The 20,761-nt window shown below is 36.8% G+C and overlaps 2 protein-coding genes across 3 annotated transcripts in view; both read right to left on the reverse strand.

The window, feature by feature from the left end:
- The window catches only part of LOC136358337 (dystonin-like), a 290,571-nt gene that overhangs the window by 110,587 nt on the left and 159,223 nt on the right, over positions 1 to 20,761 (reverse strand). Inside the window, 16 exon segments of the mRNA XM_066314265.1 lie at positions 41 to 224; positions 227 to 489; positions 492 to 543; positions 545 to 999; positions 1,002 to 1,051; positions 1,053 to 1,105; positions 1,107 to 1,300; positions 1,303 to 1,385; positions 1,387 to 1,480; positions 2,551 to 2,693; positions 3,311 to 3,399; positions 5,818 to 5,952; positions 17,142 to 17,240; positions 17,983 to 18,090; positions 18,180 to 18,263; positions 18,944 to 19,106. Of these exon segments, the coding sequence (XP_066170362.1) occupies positions 41 to 224; positions 227 to 489; positions 492 to 543; positions 545 to 999; positions 1,002 to 1,051; positions 1,053 to 1,105; positions 1,107 to 1,300; positions 1,303 to 1,385; positions 1,387 to 1,480; positions 2,551 to 2,693; positions 3,311 to 3,399; positions 5,818 to 5,952; positions 17,142 to 17,240; positions 17,983 to 18,090; positions 18,180 to 18,263; positions 18,944 to 19,106 (2,249 nt within the window).
- On the reverse strand, positions 7,283 to 13,125 carry LOC136358865 (desmoplakin-like). 2 transcript variants are annotated; one of them, XM_066314963.1, is made up of 3 exons: positions 12,658 to 13,125; positions 9,803 to 12,565; positions 7,283 to 9,252 (listed from the first exon to the last, which is right to left on the reverse strand). In XM_066314963.1, exons 2-3 carry the CDS (start codon positions 12,515 to 12,517, stop codon positions 7,336 to 7,338), a joined length of 4,632 nt encoding a protein of 1,543 aa, XP_066171060.1. In that variant the 5' UTR covers positions 12,518 to 12,565; positions 12,658 to 13,125; the 3' UTR covers positions 7,283 to 7,335. The 2 variants fall into 2 exon arrangements, with proteins under 2 accessions (XP_066171060.1, XP_066171059.1); XM_066314962.1 differs by lacking the exon at positions 12,658 to 13,125 and having other exon boundaries at positions 9,803 to 12,596.

Below are 20,761 nucleotides of genomic sequence, written 5' to 3' on the forward strand. Positions count from 1 at the left end.
TGAGCTTACATATTTGTTACTATACTCAATTCTGACATACCAGCATTGTAGCCAGCATGAACACCTTCAGAAACATACTGATGACTTACTGCAGTTTGTCCATCATATAACAAAAGTCTCTGTCCAGTGTTTGCATCCATATAACTATTTACCATCAGGTAAGATGTGAATAGTTTCTTAGCTTGATCTACATTATGACATACAGGGTCTTCTGTTGGCCAGAATCTTCATGTTCCCCCTCACAGTCATGAAATACAGATGGCAGAAATTCATAAGTTGATAACCATTTTGCAGCATTTTTACAAGAGGACTTGAATTCTTCTACATTGGGCATTTTATCAGGTAAAGTCACATTGGTCAAAACAGATACAGTATTACTGTCTATTATCCCTGATTCTGCAGCCTTGTCAAGACTGATTATTTCACAAGTTTCTGGAATGTAAAGTGCAGCTATTTTCTTTCTATCATTCAGTATTTTGAATGCCAGTCATTTGTAATCATATCTTGGTGCAAAGAGGTTGATACTGGGAATATTTCACCAGTCGTGAGGCCAAATAGTCCCACAAAAACCTCTTTGTGCTTCTAATACCAACAGAGCACTGGTAGATGATATCAAGTTGCATTGCACAGCTTCATCAACAGTCAAGCGTTGTCCTGAATTTTGACAAAGGATCCCACCAGTCTGAACCTGATGTGTGAGGATCCCACAAGCAGTGTCCTGATCTATCATCCCTTGTCTCATGGCCTCTTCCACAGTCATTCGTTTCCCTGAGTCAGGGTCAATGATACCTCCAGACATTAACTGAGCACCCAGTAGCCTAAACATTGTCTCCTTGTCAATGAGCCCTTCATGGGCTGCCCTCAAAATAGTCACCTTCCTTCCACATTTGAACACCACTTCTCCCTTTCTCTTGTGGTTTCACAGGTAGAGTCTTAACCCTGTTGCTTCATGTATTATGGTTCTATGAATCATCTGTTCAAGGGAAATTTTGCTCAGCCACAGTTGGGGTCTCTGAGATCTTTACACGTATCTTGTCTTTCCAGGATGTTGAATATATGTTGGAGAAATGAGATTTCTCTGGAAAGCATTCTGCAAAGACAGCTTTTTCTCCAGTAGATGGCAAAATCAAATACCCGCTTGAAAGCTGATTATCAAGAATTTTACAGCCAGAGATTCTGAAATCAGACCCTCGCTCTAAAGCTGAAACAACTGGGATATTTTGCTAATGATGATTCTGACATAGCTTCTTTGCATTACTTAATTCTTGCAGCTGCAACAGAATCTGGTCATCAATTAAGCATGGGCTTTAGCTTCTTCCAAATCATAACACACTCTAATTCTGGAGAAATTATTGCCAGAAAGAATTAGCTGATTCTCAAGCAACTAATTCAGTGTCATAGTCAAGAAAACCTCTTAACATTAGACTGAAAGACTGAAAGCGACCTTCTCCAGTTGCTTGGTCAATAACACCAGCAATGACTTTCTTCACCTAAAAGGGAATATAAAAGAAAGCTATTATCATTTTTTGGACTGTATGCCTAAATTTTCTTTTGATTTTTGAATGCATGAAAAGCAATAAAAACACGTACTTACCCGGGCCTGGAGGAATGTTGTGAATGTTAGCAGCTCAAATGGCGCAAGTGATCTATGTCAGTCATTCACAGCACACGATGTGATTAAAGATTTTAAACCAACATGCCATCTGTGAATTGAAAACCTATGCTTTGCACACATAAATAGGGTTAGTGAAAGACAATAGAAGAAATGATTGCAGAAAGGGCAATAGAACATATACCTGAAAGGCACATTTTCATGCTGTAAATGTCTGTGAAAGGTTAGAATATTTGGAAACAGTATGTGATTCAACACAACCATGCTATTCATGTTTACAGCATACGGCATTTCTGTATATACACTCAACAATATGGAATCAGATACTCTGGCACCAAATATTGCATCTAGTTTGCATGGAAAGTATGAAATCAGTTTGGCAACATTATTTGAACTCATTACAGACTCTGCCTCTATATGCGTATGAGAATACTTGCTCCATATTTAAGACTAATGTCCATTAACAAATATAGTCACAGTGTCTAAGAGCTAATTGTGTTATGTCCTCCCATTTTCATACCCAGAAAAATTTTGAGAAAAACTGAAAGTAGATAATTTCTAGGACATTTCTGAGTGATATATGGGAGAGATTAACATGTTATGTTATGGTGTCATTTTTGCAGCAGAAACACAGACTTATCTAGCAGTCAAAGAATGGCTTTTAAGAGAAGAGTTAAGGGATGAAATGATTTGCTTATCTTTCTTCATGCAAGGCACACATTATAAGGACTTTTCACAAAAGAAGTCTGATGAATAGAATGCTCATGTGCACAGGTAAGGACACATACAGTATTTCATAGCAAATACACACCACCTTCAGTCAATTAAATATCAGATTCCTTCCACACACTGTTAATTGCAGCTTCTTCTTTTGCTGATCATGTGTGGTTTGAAAACCATGCAGTATATTTCAAGAGAAACTGAAATGTAAGTTTGACTCTTGTTACCTTTCCTTCCATTTTTTTCATCTCCCAGATGTGCTTCCTGCAGCTGTTTCAAAGCTTCATTGGATAACAAGCTGTAGCTTTCCTGGAGGGATCTAACCTGCTTTTCCATTTCATGTCTCTCTTCATCTGTCATTCTATTATGAAAGAAAAAAATGGAAGAAGGAGATCTCTGGGTAATTTGCAACTTCTTGGGAGTGATCTGCCTACCTTTACTTAAAAATGGGGAGCGAAATATCGTACAAGTAGTCTGGAAAAAAATAGAGCCTAATCACAAAGACGTACAAGAAAGCTACATTCTGATTGCAGATATTCAGGAAAAGAAGCATTTAACCTTTGCATGGACCTTTGCCTACTGATTCCCAGTCAGAACAGGTAACATAACTAGCAAGGAGTCATGAGATAGCTATTTAGTAACTTAGATTGTTTTCAGACACACATGAAACAATCTTGTGATAGGTAGCTCAATACTGATTTACTACAAATTTGTTAACTATTTTGATTTCAAGTGAAAATTTAAATATCCAATATTTTTAGATGACCAGAGGTATACAAACCAAGTCAAATTCTTGAAATGAACAAAATTGCGTCAAGCTTCACCAAATGGAAAGACAAAAAACTCCCAAATTGCACCTGAAATGCAATTAGAACTACAAGGATATGATTTCTTTTTTAGCAAACAGTATGTATTGATTCAATTAATGTATATTATAAATAAAAATATAATTTACATTAAAAATAAAAAATGGCATACTTGTCACTGTGCTTAGCTAAAAATGATTGAGTAGTCTGCAGAGCTTCAGCTATTTGTTCTTTCTTGGTTGACATTTCATGAAGGGAAATCTGAAAAATAAATAACCTGTGTTCAAGACTTAATAATGTACATAAATAAACAAACAAAGAAAACCTAATTTGTAGCTGTTTATTGGCTAATCTCAATAACATAATAGCTTGATTTTTTTATTTATCAGAATTCTATCATCTACATATGAGTAAAGTAATTGTGATATGTCTTTGATTAAGCAAGTTGTTTATAGATACCTATGGGCAAAACAAAGAGAATATTCAAAAATGTAATTTGATGGGAAATTAACCAACCATTTAAAATCACTTATTATAGTTGGTAAGTTTATAGCAGCTTTATAAAGGTTGTGTACAATAGCCATGTTTAGGAAGTTGCTCACCAAAATGAGAGGTAACAAAGTTTTGAAAAAACATATCAGAACACCACAAGCCTTCACGAAATTCAATAACAGAGACAAATGCAATATAAGACACCCAGAAAATGAATTATTAATTTATATTCTCCACACTATCAGTTCTGTGTCATCCTCACTAAAGGACTTGTTCTGGTAGAGGAACTCGTGGGAATTTCATCTTGTAACTTTTCTGAGAAACTCCCTGCAGTCTCTTCAAAGAAAAGCACTCATCTTGGATAAACAAAGGCAAATTATCAAAAGGGAGTTCTGGAAGCTGGAGATAATTTCAACATAGGTGCTGGGTCTCAAATAAGGTGCTTGGGCCCTTCATTCACCTGGGTCTGGACACAACCAATCTGTCCTTGTATGCATCATCGCAAAGGGCTCAAAAAGTTTCCCTTTGCAATCACCACCAGCAAGCAACAATCTCATCACTAGTACTGCTTGCACAGGAAAGGATGCACTGTGCAGGAAGATGAGGTGAGGAGGCTGAAGCAGCAGAAGGGGTCACAAGATTCACTTTACTCAGGGAACCAGTGTCGCTGTGGGTGCTGTGTGCACCTGTCACTACTGGCATCAGCTTCTCTTCCCAGTACCTGGCTACACGCCACAGCAACCCCAGTCCTCTGTGTGAAATGTATTTCAGCTGACATTAGCTATGAAATCACAAGGTTCTACATGTTCCTACACAACTTGTCAAGGCATCATTGCTAATCAGTGGAGACACAAACCCAGGCACCTCTCAAAGATGCAGCTACCTTGGCAGGCCATTTCACAAGGGGAGCAAAGGCCCACAGGAAACCAAGACAGCCAACTCACAGGTTACTCACTGGAGGATCAGGCTGGACAGAGGTGATGACCCCCACAGTTGCTGTGGTAAGCTGAGATGTCCTAAGGAGCTGAGTGCTGGCCCAGCACTGATAAAGTTTTGCTGTGTGGTCATTAACAAGGGCAGAAGAGAACCAGTATTGAATGCCTTTGCAAATCCTGATTTTAACTATTAGCAATTTACCAATCAATATGTTCAAATCAGTACAAGCTTCCTTCCTCCTGTAGATATAAGGACAAACTCAGAGCTAGCCCTAGTCCTCTCTGAACAAGCTATATGCCAGAAAAGTGGTTATCAGGACAACCAACCTTCCCAACAGCAAGCTGGATTTATCCACATACTGGTCCAGTGGTTCTGGTACCAGAAATCATCACCAAAATAAAAACATAGGAACAGGATGCCAAGAGAGCCAAAATCATGTTTGCATGATGACACATCCAGTGCTGTACTGAGGGATGAGGACAAGACACTGCTCTGACCCTCTGCTGCTCAGTGTGCTGGGAAGGCTTTACCTACTGAAAGCTTTTTAAGTGTAACTAAACTACTTTGTGGGGCAAGCCCAGCAGAGGAGGTCCTAGAAATAACAGGACACTTCACAGATGGACATTTATGGTCAGAGTTACAATTGTACACAGTGACAATGTCCTGTTAAATACAAAGGCATCAAGATGGGCCACTCCAACAGCCTGTGGACTAGTGCGATAACAAAGAGTTAACATCAGTCAACATCTGCTGCATTTCCTAGGACAGCGGTTTTGACTATCCCTTAAGAGGACCTCTCAGATTAACTTTTCAAAAGAAAATAAATAGAAACTTGGCCCTCAGGCCCCTCCTACCAACTTTCTCCTTCCTGGTGCCCAAAACACTGTCCTGACAGGATGCATTGTCTCTCTGCAAAGGCTGGGATATGGTGTGCAGGGTCCAGTTTCTCTAAACTGACATTATGCAGTGTCAGAATACAGCACACGCTAGGTCTGTGAAAAAGCAGGGAGAGCTTCTTCTTGAGTTACGCGCTTGTGTCCCTAAACATTGATGTTTATTTGCCCAACTCTCTACTCATAACCAAAAGTGAAATTATATTCTGCGGAAAATGTGGATGGTGATTTGTAGGGGGGAAAAAAAGGTATTTGTGGATTATTTGGGCATTTTTATCCATGCCTAGGGAAAAAAAAAAAAAAAAAAAAAAAAAACTAGAAAGAGGAGATGATGCTTTATTAAAAGACATCTGTGTACCTGCTGCTTAGGTAAATCTGTCTTTTCAGCCTTTTCTCCTTCTTCTTTGCTGAGTGTCTTGCTGAGGTTTGACACCCATTTCAGTAAATCCCCAGCTTTCTCAAAATGTTCCTTCTTTTCCTCTTCCATTGATTTCTGATGAGTGCCATGAATTGTAAAGAAACATGTAAATGTAAATTGTTGAAATATGTAACATTAATGTCTGTAGAAACACAATTCTATCATAATGTCATTATTATCAACACATAAATATATAATTATTTCTTTTTTATTTACCGCCACACGCATTACTATGACACTTTGATGTAGGAACAAAAATTACACATAATTATAAACAATAACAAAAATAATACCTCAAGTGGTTTTTAATGATGATAAAGGGGCTTATTCATACACATACAATCATTACAAAATGATTGATAGCAAGAAAAAGCAAAGCTTCCCAGCCATTACTCAGCAGATAAAATCTAAAAAGCATTTGCATATAAAGTATCTTTGAATTGCTGCCTTTGCATTACCCTCAGATAAGAATACGTACAACCAGTATAGCATAACAGTATTTTGCACATTATGCACATGGATTACCAAATTACAATTAGGAAGAATACATTGCTTTCATGCCTACAGAAACAAGAAAAAATAAAAGTAAAACATTGAGACATTTAATCTTTTTCTGCACAGGAAAACATACTCCTAACATAAAATCTGTTAGGTGGACATTTATCAATACTGAGAAAACCTGCTTAAGCCCTTCCATGTACCATAAGTAAAAATGAAAACATTTTATTTCAATGGATTTTTAAAAAAAATTGATATGTAATTGTAATTCATTTGCCTATTAGAGCAGAAAGCAATTCTAAGAAAAAAATTAACATGAAATACGAGAAAAACTGAGGACAGGATATGCAACTTTTTGGTGTAAGCAGCCCATTAAAATTAATGAAATATCAGTGTGAGAAAAAGTACTGATCAATGTGTGCTTACTGCACTGCAGATTTAATCCTTATATATTCTACTGCCACTCTTGTAAAACAAATGGTATCTGCAGACTGATGGTAATTTTAATTTAAGTAACAGGTCGCATGAAATACTACACTGTGCTCGCTCACAAAATGGGCAATCCATTTCAGTCTTTAATGTAAGAATATGATCTTGTCTCATGTAAATCTATCCACTTTGGACTAATATTAACTTCACCAACCCCAGTAGAATTTCTCACTTACGCTACCTACACGTAAGGTAATGACAGACAAGGTCTTCAGGTAAAGACTGAACACACAGATTGCATTTTGAAATTACAAATCTGCCTATCTATAAATTTCACTTTTGCAATAAGTATTAACCAATTCCAGTTTCGGTGGTTTATGCTAATTAGTTGTTCATAACAATTAGTTTTACAGCAACTAATTAATGGTAGAAAACCTCACTTACAGTTTTAGATAAAGGCCATCACAGATGGCCTTAACTTTAACAAGTTTTAAAGCAGAGCCCAAAATGAGTACCAACAGGTTTTGTCCACTACGAATTATAGTAAAGACTGGAAATTCCTGTTTTCATGGGCTGAGCTGCTTCTAACAGCCGCAGGCCAGTGTGACAATCAAAAACAGCTCTATCTAATGCTTCTTTGTAGGTTATCTTCTTCTTAGATTTGGGGCATGTTAAAACTTTCATGTGCAATTTTTCATCCTTCATCTTTGTAGCTGTGATAGCATCAACAATACCATTCTTAATTGCATCTTCCATTGTTAATCTGGAATGAGATTTTGGATCTATCAAGCCACCGGTCAAGTACTGATACTCCAGGCAGCGCATGCCCATTTCTTTGTCTATGGCACTTAAATGCACAGCTTCAACAGCTGACATAACAGTGTTCCTTACAGGATGAATGATCCCAGTAAAGATCAGCTCACACTGCTGGATTTGCTTGGCACAACCATCATCAATTAACTCTCTTTGCAAAGCTTCTGAAACACTGTACTTTTTCCCGGTAAATGGATCAATTACACCTCCTGTACTAACCTGAGCTTCAAGACATCGGAGGGCAGTAACTCTGTCTACCAAATTTTTGCGTGAGGCTTTCAAGACCGGAATTCTTTCATTGGTTTCAGAAAGCCAGAACCCCGCAATAGGACTGTTTAAATCTTTATTTGGCTGTGAACTGCTAACTAAAATATCACCAAACTCATTAATTGTGATGAGTCCCTCCTTATATTTGTTGACTAATGCTCTGTCAATTCTACCCTGATTTAAGGTCTCCTCAATATTAAACTGTACACCTGTTTTAAGATCTGTAAGCAAAAGAAAAGAATTTCCATCAGAATCAAAACATGTAGACTCCTTCCAATCAAATTCCTGCTTTGAAAGCTCAAGATATGTAGCTTTATCAATAAAATTTTTTTGATAAGCCTCATACGAAGTCATTTCAGTTCCGGTGTCAACATTTATTACAGAAGTTTTATGACTTTTCTCTGCTGATGGGCTGCTTATTTTCCTTTCACCAACTGGAAGCAGAAAGCATTTACTGCTTACACTGAACAAACACATTTTCAGCAACTCACAGTAGTACATAGCTTTCCTGCTATTTGGATTGTGGAAACATTTTGCATTACTTGAAGGTTCATGCAAAAATTTTAAAATTGTGTTATTAAGTAAGCCAAGCTGCACTGCGGCTTCTGGAGGTACACGAACACTTCTTACGGGATCAATAACACCCCCACATGCAATTTGAGCCTCAAGGATATTTTTACCTTTTTGTCTTTCTAAAAGTTGAGCTTCCACAGCCTGAAATACAGACAGCACTTTCCCAGAACAGCAATAACCCAAAACAGCTTTCTCTGCCTCAAACAGTCTACTCTTGAACTCACTATCAGCAAGCCCTCCAACAACTGAATCATCAACAGAGAATTTCTGACCTGTTGTGGGATCAATAATGAAACCAGTAGCTGCTTGGGCCTCTAAAAATGCTAAGGCTAGTGCTTTTCCTATGATTTTTCTCTTTGCTGCTAAAGCAAAAGAGAGTATCTCTTTGCTGGATTCAAGGTACAGTCCAGCTATAGCTGTAGGTTTAGTTAAAAATTTTTCAAGACTTTTCTGAACTTCATCAATAGTCTTCTGCCCTGAAATGAGCTGCTCAACAGTGAGCTTGTCTAGAAGTTTAACTTCAGTCAACTGCCTGGCAGTTACATCGCGTCGGAGACCTTGAAACTTAATAGCATCATATTCCTCTGTAAAATATTCCAGCTCAGTAGCATCATCAACAGTTCTCAAAACCTCTTCTCCTAAGAAAGAGCTCATCTTTGCACAGTCTTCTTTCCTAAACCCTTCGGAAGTTTTGTATCCCTGAAACATTCTCTCTTCATTACCATAAGTCTTGTTATTTTCTTGGTTTAATGTTGTGACTTCAACATGCATGTCATAGTGCTTGTTCTTCACTATCTGCAAATAGGAAGTTTTTGACACAGTGAGAAATACAACTGCAAACTATGCTGTAAATAATTCACTCCTAAATCCACCACCAGAGAAACCAAAGGAAGAACTTGAAAGCAAGTCAGAAAGGAGAACTGCTACTAGGATTGGTGAGCAGATATATGAAGACCTTGAGTTTTGAAGTGCATTTGACATTTCAAATATTTATTCAATAACAGGAATATGACTAGACCAAACATCAGTAACTATTGTTACTTTATGAGCTTCATGCTGTTAATCAAAGCTTACTCTGACCAATAAAGATACAACAGTGTATGTGAATTCCTATTTCCAACACAATTTTTTAAAATACTCTTTCTTAGACACTAACAAACCTGGTAGTAAGGTCTAATATAAAGCTTTTTGTGTTATGTAAGACAGAAGGGGCTCCCTTCACCAAGGTAGGAACATAAGAAATATTAAACAGAATAGTAATAAAGAATAACCAAAACCAACCAACCAAATGGACTAGTAAAAGGCACCGTTAGGAAGGCAAAGTCTCACAAAATGTAGTGTGTACCTCCAAGGGATGCAGTTTTACCACTCCTAATTCATGTTTTGTGTCTTCTCCATGTCTAATGGTTTGTCTGGAATTGTGTAGGTTCCTGTTTATCAGTGTGTCCCTTTCAGATGTTCCAGAGATTTGGCTTGTTTTATCAAAAGTTATCTGGAACTGTGTGCTCATCTGCGAAACAAACTCTGTAAAAGACTGGGAACTTGAATCTTCTGATTGGTTTATGCTTGACATCTGAAACTGCACCTCTCTTGGTACTGTATCATCAGCACTCATGTACAATGTATTTTCTTCTATTTGATCAGATTTAAAACCTGATCTTTCCTGTTTCTTCCTTAATAAAGGTGAGCTTGGTTTTGTATGTGGAGGAAGCTGTTCAACTTTGGCTGCAGTCTCACTCAGGTAATTGAAATCATTCCCTCTTCTCTCACAGCTCAATCTAAATCCAGAATCTTGGAGCTTATTATTTTGCTGAACTTCATTCTGAAAGGAAAGAAACCTGTGTTCACTCTCCCTGACCTGCAGATCCATCTTCTGTTTCAAGCTCTCAACCACACGCTTCTGTGCTTCCAATTCTTCCTCGAGTTTCCTGCACTTCTGGTGATAGTCCATTTCAGCCTGCTTCCCTTGCTGTAGTTGTTCGTGACATTTTTTAAGCCTTTCTTGCAGATCTTCCATTTGCCTCTTGTACAACATAATGTTTTCCTCAGCCATATGCTTTTCTTGCTGAAGAGCAACACATTCTAGTTTTATACCAGATATGTCCTTTTCTGTGATGCTATGGGATTCCAGTAATTTTTCAACTTTTTTCCTAAATTCCTCTGCAGAGTGTTTAAATTTAATGGATTCTTCCTGAAACAGAATCATCTTCTTGCGTGCCATCTGTTCATCCAGAGTTTTCTGATGGAGCTCATCCTGCAATTTTTTTAATTTGCTACTTAGTTCTTGTATATGAGCTTGTTGTAGTGCTATCTTCTGCTCACTCATTCTCTTTTCCACAGTTAGAGCATTCATCTGAGCATTTAAATTTTTAACCTCCCGATCAATGCTAAGGGTGGAAGCATTTTGTTTATCACATTTTTGTTTATAGTCACTAGCTAAGTCTTTTGTTTTTGCAAGATCAACTTCCAGGCTTTTGATTTTACATATAAATTCTTGCTCAATTATTGTTTGCTTGTGCAATTGTTCATTTGTTGTACGCAACTGTTCTTTGAAACCATCTGCTAGGGCTTTCAATGCATCATTTTTCCTCTGAATATTTTCTTTTTCCAAAGCCATCTTCTCTGATTCAGATTGAATTTGCTTCATCATTAGTTTTGTTTCAGTGTTCCATTTATTAAGGTCCTCTATCTGTTGTTTCAATGCTTCTGACACCTGATTGCTTCTGGTTAATTCATTCTTCAGCATCTGAATTTCATGCTGGTTTTCTTTCTCTACTTTTGTTTTTTGAAGCAACTCTTCTTTAATTTTCCTATATTGGTCTTGAAGATTATTTGCTTCTCCTTTGCATGACTGTGTTCTGTGTTCAGCTGCCAGCTTCTCCTTTTGAAGGGAACTGATTTGTGAATTTAAATGTTTGATAGTGATTTCAGTTTTTGTCTGTGATCTAGTTAATTCTTCTATTTCTCTTTTTAGCTGTGTTTTTTCTTGCTGAACAGATTTCAGGTCCTCCTGATAGTTCATCTTAAGTTTTTTAAGATCCATATTTTCTTGCATCACTTCTTCGGCTTTACCTGTGGTTCTTTGTAGCTGTCTGTCCAGTTCTTTCAACTGTTGCAAATATCCCTGCTCTACCTGGTCTTTTTCCTCCAACTTAATTTTTAGGCATTTAAGTTCAGTGTTGACTTTATCTAGTTTTTCTTTTAATAAACGAGACTTTTCTTCTGTTGATGATTTTTGAAGTTCAATTTCATTCAGTTCATACTTCAAGTCTTTAATAGTTTTATCAGCTTTTTTGTTAGCAAGGGTCAACTCATCTATCTTTTGTTTAAGCTCTTCTACTTTTTTGGCTTCTAGTTTTTTCTGGAAACTCGTAATTTCAGAATCAATCCTACACTGGCTGCCTTGCCCAGCTGTGAAAGTTGGCAGGGAAGTTTCTCTAGTTACAGAGTATGTGCCTTCAACAACCTTCCTTCTGCATTCAGTTCTCTCTCTTTCTTGAAGCTTTATTTCTGAAAGGTTCCCTTGAAAGTCAAGATCTTGTTTCATTTGCTTGATGAGCTTCATAAGTTTCTCTTCTCCATCTGTTTTTTTCTTCAGTTCCTGCATCAAGGATTTTTTTTGTTTCTCTAAATCATGAAGATTAGTATCTTTTCTTCTTAGAAGCTCTTCAAGGTTTCTTCTGGTGAAGGTGCTTTCTTCTATTTGATTTTGAAAAGCACGGAGGTTTTCTTCCAGAATACTTCTTTGAGTCTCTGCCTGAAAAATGAACTGCCTTACACACTCCAGCTCCTGCTCTGCATCTGCTTTCTCTCTCTCAATGCTTTCTAGATCTATACGACACTGCTTTGCCTCTTGCTCAGCCTTGGTCTTCTGAAGACAGATCTCCTCCATGTCCTTTTGCTGCTTCTTACGCTCTTTTTCTGCAGCTTCTCTCACTTTAGGGAGCTCCTGTTCCACTTGGAGTTTTTGTCTCTTCATATTCTCCAACATCTCCTCAAGTGTTTTTACCTTTCCCATGAGTTTTTTATTCTCATCAGCTGTGCTATTTTTCTGTGCCATTAGATCTGAATATGCCTGACGTGCAGATGCTTCCTTATTCTTTAAAATCTATAAAAGAATAAGATAAGTTGGAATGAACTTTTTGGATGTGCATGTGGAACATATTAGGCTCTTAGAAAAGCAGAAGGGAAAATACTTACTCATGTATATATGGCATGTCCAGAAAGCAGGATGAGCAGTTCCCACCACCATCACCTTCTCTTGAAGGCTTCAAGAAGTTACCATTAGCCAAGTATGAAACCCTTGACAAAGACATCCACAAAGTGAAGAAGTCCTGAAGGCTCTCACTTCAGTCAGATGCCTCTTAGCAGAAAGCAACACCAAACACTTCGGCCTTCTCTCCAAAGAAAGAGGTAGAGCAAACAATGACCCAAACACAGTATGCAAGAATTCCCAAGGAGAAAGTGGCCTACCATTTCTCCATCAGTTCAGCAGGAACTGGAAGAAGGATTTAAGCTTGCAAGCACAAACAACACAAGAAAAGTGTGAAAATCCCCTCCAGGAAAAGAAACAGTATCTTAGAGCCAAGATGCAGCAGCTCCAGAAAGGGCAGAATCCAACCCCCTGTACATCTGTGCTCCGTAACTTGCTCCCCAGTCCCAGTGGCCCCACTGACTCAGCTGGGGGATGAGCAAGAGCACAGCTGTTCTGCAGTGTAGACACAGGAGTGCAAACATGGTAATTAGGAAAATCCTAATGAAAACCAGTTGGCTGGTAGTCTCCACATATTGGCAGATCCACAGCAAGTCTTTTAAGCAAGAAGTGTAATCACCAGTAATAATATGGTTGAAACCATACATACCTTGTCTTCATTAGCACTATTGTGGTGCTAAGTTACCAAATGTGAGCTAACATGAAGTAAGAACACACCTATATTCCTACGATCATACAAACAGGGCAAGAAGGGTAATGACAGCAATGTTTTCAAACAAACAAACTGCTTGGTTACTTAAAATTTACCAGATTGACTTGATTTTTCATATGTTATCTAAGACATTTCTTAAAAGGCTAATGCAAAGGCAGCTTCTTCAATCCCTGTCCATATTTACCTGTATTATAATTTTGAACAGTCCCCAATAGCTACAAATTATTTAAATTGATTTGTTATCAGATCTTTTATACTCACATAAACACAAAATCTAATGTACTATGCTTGAAAAACAACACCTAAAACCATAGATACAGTAACAAATTGTATCTAATTAGATTTCATTTTTGTACTCAACATGCTGAGCATCAGTTGGGTGGAGAAAAGGATGGCAAATATCAACACAAAATAAACAGAAAAATTAATTTTTAAGAACTTAAAAACCTTAAGCATCTCAAAATGCACAGTAATTGATACATGATTATCATATTCATTGCTTAAATTATGTTCAATCAGTCTTGGATCACTTGACCTTGACATGTTTTGTGATTCAAATGTTGATTTGCATTCATTTAGAATCATTCGTAGATTAACTTTTCCATTTGCATTGCATAAAAACTCTGGTACCTTAATAATAGTTGTGCTCCTTTTCTCTTCATTATCTCTGTCTCTCTTTTTTTGCTTTTCTTTTTTTTCAAATGAGGCTTTTATGCCTACTTTTTCACTGAGTGTTTTCTGGAGTTCAGTGGTTTGTCCAGGGACCTTTGTGTGATTACTCTCCTCTCTACTGTCTGCTTCTGAAACTAGCAATAAATCCCTGCAATTCTGACCCTGTTCAAGCCTGTCTTCTCCACTCTGCTTCCTCCCACTTCTATTTATGTTGCCCAAACTGTAAGTGTTACCCTGTGGTACTTTCTTCACACTTACTTTCTCATAGTGACTTAAAACCGTTTTTGCTAGTTCATGTTCTGATAATGGCAAATAATCCTCTCCTCCAGAAAAAATTCCCGAGAGACCTAAATTTGCATTTAAATCACCAGCATTTTCTAACAATTCTGTACATAAATGTTGATCATTCAGCACTGGTGATACTTGAAAATCTAATGGATAGGATTCAGAGACTTTTGCTGCACAGTGACTCTCCAAAATATTTCCCGAAGAAACAGCAAAAAAAACTTGCTCTGTTTTCCTAGCTTTATTTGAATTTAAATTTGATTTTTCTAGAATTTCATTTTCTACTAGGAAGTAATCTTTATCCAGAGATGTTTTCTGCAGTTTTTCAGTATTCCTTTCAACATGGCAGTAAACACCTGGATTGCTTATAGATTGCAAATTTAGCTTTGTTTTTTGACTTCCATTGTGCACTGCCAGCTCTCTGAAAGAGGATGCAACTTTCTCTAAAGATGTTGCATCAGTTGCACCTGAAGGAGAATCACCTTTTTCACCACATAATTGAAACTCTCTGTCTTCAGATTCTGAAGTACTATGGCTTTTGCTTTCTATAAAGCAATGCTCATCATGCTGATACTGAAAATCAGCTCTCTGTGAAAAATGTTGCTGTTTGTAAGGGCTGATACTCATGGCCTGCTTTGCAGTTTTTGGAGTTACTTCAGCTGTCTTTGTTGTTAGGTCAAAATCAGTTCGTGATTGCATCTCACAGTCTTCCTTTGTTGAAACATCACTCCCTGCCTTTCTTGAATATTTTTTTCCTGTGGTTTTGTGTATTATTTTCACTTCAGGCAACTTTTTTGATTTCCCTTCTGTTTTCCGTCTCTCTCCACTAGCAATTTGCTCATTTAACGTGTCACCAGGATCATTGTTCATCCTCACACAGATTTCAGTTGAAATAAAACAATCTTTTCTGCTATTTTTTTCTTCTTTACTTTGATTACCAAAACCCATCAAACTCTCCTGCTCTGTATGTAGCTTACTATCTCTGTTGCCACTAATGCTACTTTCTTGACCACTGAAATTTAGAAGTTGCTTAAATGTTCTATCAGTTTTGATTTTATCATATCTGTCTACATTTAATTTTCTTCTGTTCATTTCCAGTTTATTTTCTGTGTATTCAGGTTTACTGGAAGAGTTCTGGTTTTGTAAATATTCCACATTCATCATGCCTTCATTAGGTTTCTTTTCTTCTCTCAATTCAAGATCTTCATTACATCCCAAATGTTGAAAGACTTCAGCTGACTTCACAGGTTGCTGGAGTTGATGCTCTTCTAGTAAACTCTGAGCATGACAGCACATGGATTAAACTGAGATACAATAAGAAGTATCTTATTTTTTCCTTATTCTCTGTTTTCTTAATGCCATTACTGAGAGGAAGAAAGACTGGCATAAAAGAAAATCTTGGAACAATCACAGACTTCGGGGGTCTGTGAAGAATTTTTCTTCTCAGAAGAAAAAAAAACCTCATTTGTCTTTTGAAAAAGATTATTCTTTTTCTGATTTTCTACCCTGATTAAAGAGAAAAAACCCCATTATATTATTTTGAGACTGGAAACTTGCTCAGGTTACCCTCAAAGAAGCTACCAAAGATTTAGAAGGCTGACAGGGGATAGAGGAGGAAGGAAGATGGGGGAGTATTTGATTTAAAAAAAGCCATTCTGGAGACTCAAAGCATACTGAAACTATATTTTGAAAGATTCCACTTGTTCTTGAAGAATGTGAAGTCTATCGACATTCACAGATCTCTTGATCCTTGTTCTTTGACTGACTTTTTATCCTCGATGCCATTATCATATTAGTCATACTAAATCCTCAGTATAATGGCTACTTATCAACAAACATCATGTATTTCCATCAGTTTGCTCCACCACTTCATGATGCCCTAACATACATGCTGTTTTTAGTGCTGGTTCAGAGGTATTCAATAGCAAGAAAAACCAGTAGAGACAAAATCAGCCCCAGAATTAGATAACATTCATTTAAGAACTATTTTTCTTGAACAGTAACATTGAAATTTATACCCATACTGTAGTGTTCTCCAATTTTATCCAATTTATACAGTTTATACTAAAACAATGTAGTCCTTAAAGAATGACTGTATAATCTCTTTCTGAGAGACAGTTTTCAAAAGAAAGTGAAAATTTTAGAAGGGTTTTTTTTTTTTTCCAATCATTTGGAAGGTTTGCTTTGCAGCAAGCATGTATTTTGAGTAATTTCTCTATCTAATTTCAATAAGCAACTCCTGCTAATAAGATCCAACTCTAGGCATAAATAAAATGCTGTCTGACCCCAAGGAATAATACAGTAGAAAGGCAGAAGGAAAAAAAATAACTGATCAGATCAAACTAACTTCCAAAATTAATTAAGAAGGCATCTCATGTTCCTGTCAAAAGGTTGTAGGTTGTTAACGGGACCAGAATGCATACTATGGAATATTAAAAATATATATATATAGGATATACACAGTGAGTTAGTTTGCCTTCATCTTTATCCAAAAGATAAAGCCATAGGGTATTAAAATTGAAAGTATTAGCATTTAAATTTAACTACATCTCCATCAGAATTCAACAAATCATAGGATCTTTCTAAGTGGAAGAACTGGTAAAATGTTTGGATGGTACAGGATTTTGCTTATCTGAATGATAACAGTGCTAACACTGCTACATTCTTGTATAATGCGCACTACATAAGGAATTTTAGTTTTCCACATCTGCTGGTAACTTCGTGAATTATTCCAACAGGTATATTGCTCTTTGTTTGCCTAGATATTCTTTTAGCTTGATTGACTGCCAGAGAATGACCTACCTCTTCCTCTTCCAGTCTTTTTAAAGAATCACCTGCAAACTTAATGTATTGGGTCATCAAGGTCACTAAGGCAGTGTACCGAGTCCGTAGATCCATGAACTGTAGAGAAACAAAGATGGGGGGTAAGTGTCATAGAGACAAACACTCCCATTAAGCTTGAAAGAAGTGATAGACACTGCTTTAGAACCTTTCCTGATATAGAATTCAAAATCATGATTGTGTAATCCAAAGCTCTAATTTTGATTCCAAAATTCAATGCTGTCAACAAAGTGCACTTGAACAAATGTATCCTAAGGATCTATGGGCAGATCCGTAAAAAGAAGGAACAGAGGACAATGTTTTGACTTCACAGTCACTTGATTCTTCCCTCTGTAAGGAATGGTCTCAAGAGGGGCAAGCTATGCTTGTCACTATTCCTCTCTCTAACAGGTAGCAGGGAGACAGATTAATATTTCTAACTCAAATGAGGCTGATTTGCCTTAGAATCTATCAAAGTGTCCAGATCTGGTAGGTGTTACTACGGTCAGGACGAACTAATTGTTTATTGTGATCAAGATCCAGTTCAGAGGTAGCTCTAAACAGTTTAACCGAGGCACAGTTCTCAAATAGCTTTTTATAATTAGGGTGACTTTTTTTAATCCACTGCATTATAGTGTCTTGATACCAAAATGCAGCATAAGGAACAAGAGACTATTTACTATACTGTGTATCTATAGAGAAAAAAACCCCAGTCTTTCTTGGATTACCACACTTAATCATTAATAAATCCAAAACGGAATTCTTGTGTTTACTCTGTTTTAAGCAAAGACTTACATTTTCCTGTCATAAGAAACCCATTTACCTCTTGAATAATGAAGTCTGATGAGCTTTGCATTCTTCGGCGCTTTACTGGAGATTTTTGTTGGGAATCAACCATAGCTCTGTAGGTCATGGTCTGCAACTCATAGTCCTGTACAAGAGAAAAGACACAAAATCATTGGCATTATACATAATACTGACACTAAAAAAATAGGATTATAAGTGTAATGTTATTGTTACCTTCACAGCAGCTGAGTATTGCTCTGAATACTTCTGGCATTCATCTATTTTGCTTTGTTTCATTTCAATCTCAGAAACCAGCATCTGTAAAGTATGAATGGACATTTTCATCTGTAAAAGTTATTTTTATTACTATTTTAATTAACATTTATACTTTATTTAACATTATCTAATACAAATAGACGGTTCACTAACATTTACTTTATCTAATACATTCCTATCCATATGAATACAAGTAACTATCCTCAAGCCTATGTCCTCAGCTTTATCAGATTTACAGTACAGAAGTAGTGAAAAAACATACCAGGTTAATAGTTGGTGAATGAACTTAAACAAAATCACGAATATATAATTTCATGCATATAATTTATTATCCTGTCTATTTATACTGCATTTCCTTCTTGCAGGAGACAGATGTTGAGTTTAGCTCTGCTTTCATGAAAATATTTCTACATCCGTAAATTTAAAAAAGCAGCACTGAAAATGAAATTATGTGGTAAGGAGAGTCCAGAAGTTTTAGGGTTTTGATGTTCTTGCACACTTGAGGAGCCAACAATCTAGTCTATAAAACAGTGACAATAGTCTCTGGGTGATACATTCATGGCTGCACTATAAAAACAAAATCATAAAATCTAGTGATTACTTGGAGCTTTACAGTAAGGGCTGATGGATATAAGCCCCTCATATAAATAAACAAGAGGGAGATCCCTGATATTTTAATTCTTTGGTCAGTGCTTACTGCCACAATGACATCCCTTTCATACCTTATGTTGGTTCAATTGCTTAGCCAATGCTTTGCTATTTTCCGGATGTATTTCTTGAATCTTCCGCTGAGTATCTTCCACTTGTTGAATCCAAGTGTCCAAAGAGTTGTAAGTATCTTTATAATATTTCAGAGATTTATTAATACCTTCTAAGTCACGCAACCTGATTTTATTTTAGAAGACAAATCAAAGGGGAGAAGATGGTTATTAAAGACAAAAAAATACAACACTAAGGCAAATACAGCTTTAAAGGCTTCAAAAGCCTTAGCTCTGTTACAGTTCACAGTATAAACATACTAAAGTAACACTAATTAAACAGCAGATTCACCTCTCAAACACTAGGGCCCCCAGCTTGATGAACTCTTCCTATTTGTCATAAAGGACATCCAGGAGAGATCCTGTTACAACAAGAAACTCTATACATCCCTCATTAGCGTGTTCAACTGCTTGAAACTCCATGAGCACAGGAAACCCCAAGAAAGAGGGAGGGCTCTGCTACAGCAACCAGCTCTGTTACAAGAAGTGAGAGTATTTAAAATGTGACCTATGACTCGAGGAGTATGTACCATACTTGAGTCAAGCAGTGGTTCACCATACTCTCTGTGTCTCCCAAAAAACAGCAGGAGTTACACCAAAACTAAAGACTCTGAATATGCTAAAGTAATTCAATACATCTAATTTTAAATTGTGTTTTTGACTAAAAAGAGAGTTCTGTGTATTTCTTTAAAGTAATTTCCCTACTGAGGCAGACACCGACAGTTTTTCTTTCATGATTGTTATACTTGTTATCATGGTGTGATTTTGGTGGTTGCTCTTTGCAGAGTCAGGGGTTAGACTTGATGATCCTTATGGGCTCCTTCCAACTTGATTGGATGATCCTACTTAAAAGCTCATATAAATATGACCACTCAACACTGCAGAATAAACAGAATTAAACAACATTTTGCAGTTTGACTTGGAATGAATATTTTGAATTGCTCTAGTGTTGTTCTTAAGGTGCCAAAAGGAGATTAAGAAGAGCAAGCAAAGGAAATTTTTTTGCTCTGGTTTCATACTTAAGCATGTTTTATAGCTAATAAGCACGAAAAAAGAGAAAGGACCATGATAACTGCAGCCAATATTTGTACATATGTTTTGTATAATGATTATCAGTGTCAAGCTGGTATGAAGAAGCAGATATAATATTTGCAGAAAGCAGCTTGTTTACAGCTGTACTGTTACAGTTATCACAGTCTGTCCTATTTACACCAGAAACCAATGTTTTCAGTCAGTTTTCAGCATATTCTGTTCAGGATACAGTCCTGGGAGGAGAACATGTGGTTCATACTTACTCTCTTGGAGAAATAAGAACACTTTAGTTCATCATAAAACTACTCTTTAATCATTTAAATTACATCACACTAACAACTGATGAAAAGTCAGAGGGAAATTTAAGCTAGCTATTCTGCAGCCAGCTTTATATTAATTACTTTTTCCTATTTTCTTTTTAACTTCCAGCAATGTTAAACATACACAACTAAATTAGTTAATTAGAAGTTAATAACTTTAATATTGCACCTGAATGTATATTCACCCTTTAGAAAAGGAGGACAAAAATGAAAAGGAGTGACAGGTTGTTGTGTGAACTTTTACCTCAACATTACTTCAATGTTCTTTTTCAGGCTACCTATAATGACAAACTCAAGTGCATTTCAAAGGAAATAAGTTCAGACTGCACAGTACAGAATCCCTTAACACTTGCCCTTATTTCTTCCTTCAGCCTCTACAGTTCTGCTTCCTTTACAAACAGAAAACAGAACTGTGGAGACTGAAGAAAAA

The sequence above is a fragment of the Sylvia atricapilla genome, chromosome 3, assembly GCF_009819655.1.
Source record: "Sylvia atricapilla isolate bSylAtr1 chromosome 3, bSylAtr1.pri, whole genome shotgun sequence".
In the NCBI taxonomy this organism is placed as follows: domain Eukaryota; kingdom Metazoa; phylum Chordata; class Aves; order Passeriformes; family Sylviidae; genus Sylvia; species Sylvia atricapilla.

What these genes read in the sequence shown, in the direction of transcription:
- LOC136358865 (XM_066314963.1), bottom strand. Translation starts at nt 12,517, where the DNA reads ATGGCACAGAAAAATAGCACAGCTGATGAGAATAAAAAACTCATGGGA. An exon ending in TAAAACTGCATCCCTTGGAG is followed by an intron (nt 9,253 to 9,802) that starts GTACACACTACA and finishes TCCTATTTGCAG; the next exon opens with ATAGTGAAGAACAAGCACTA.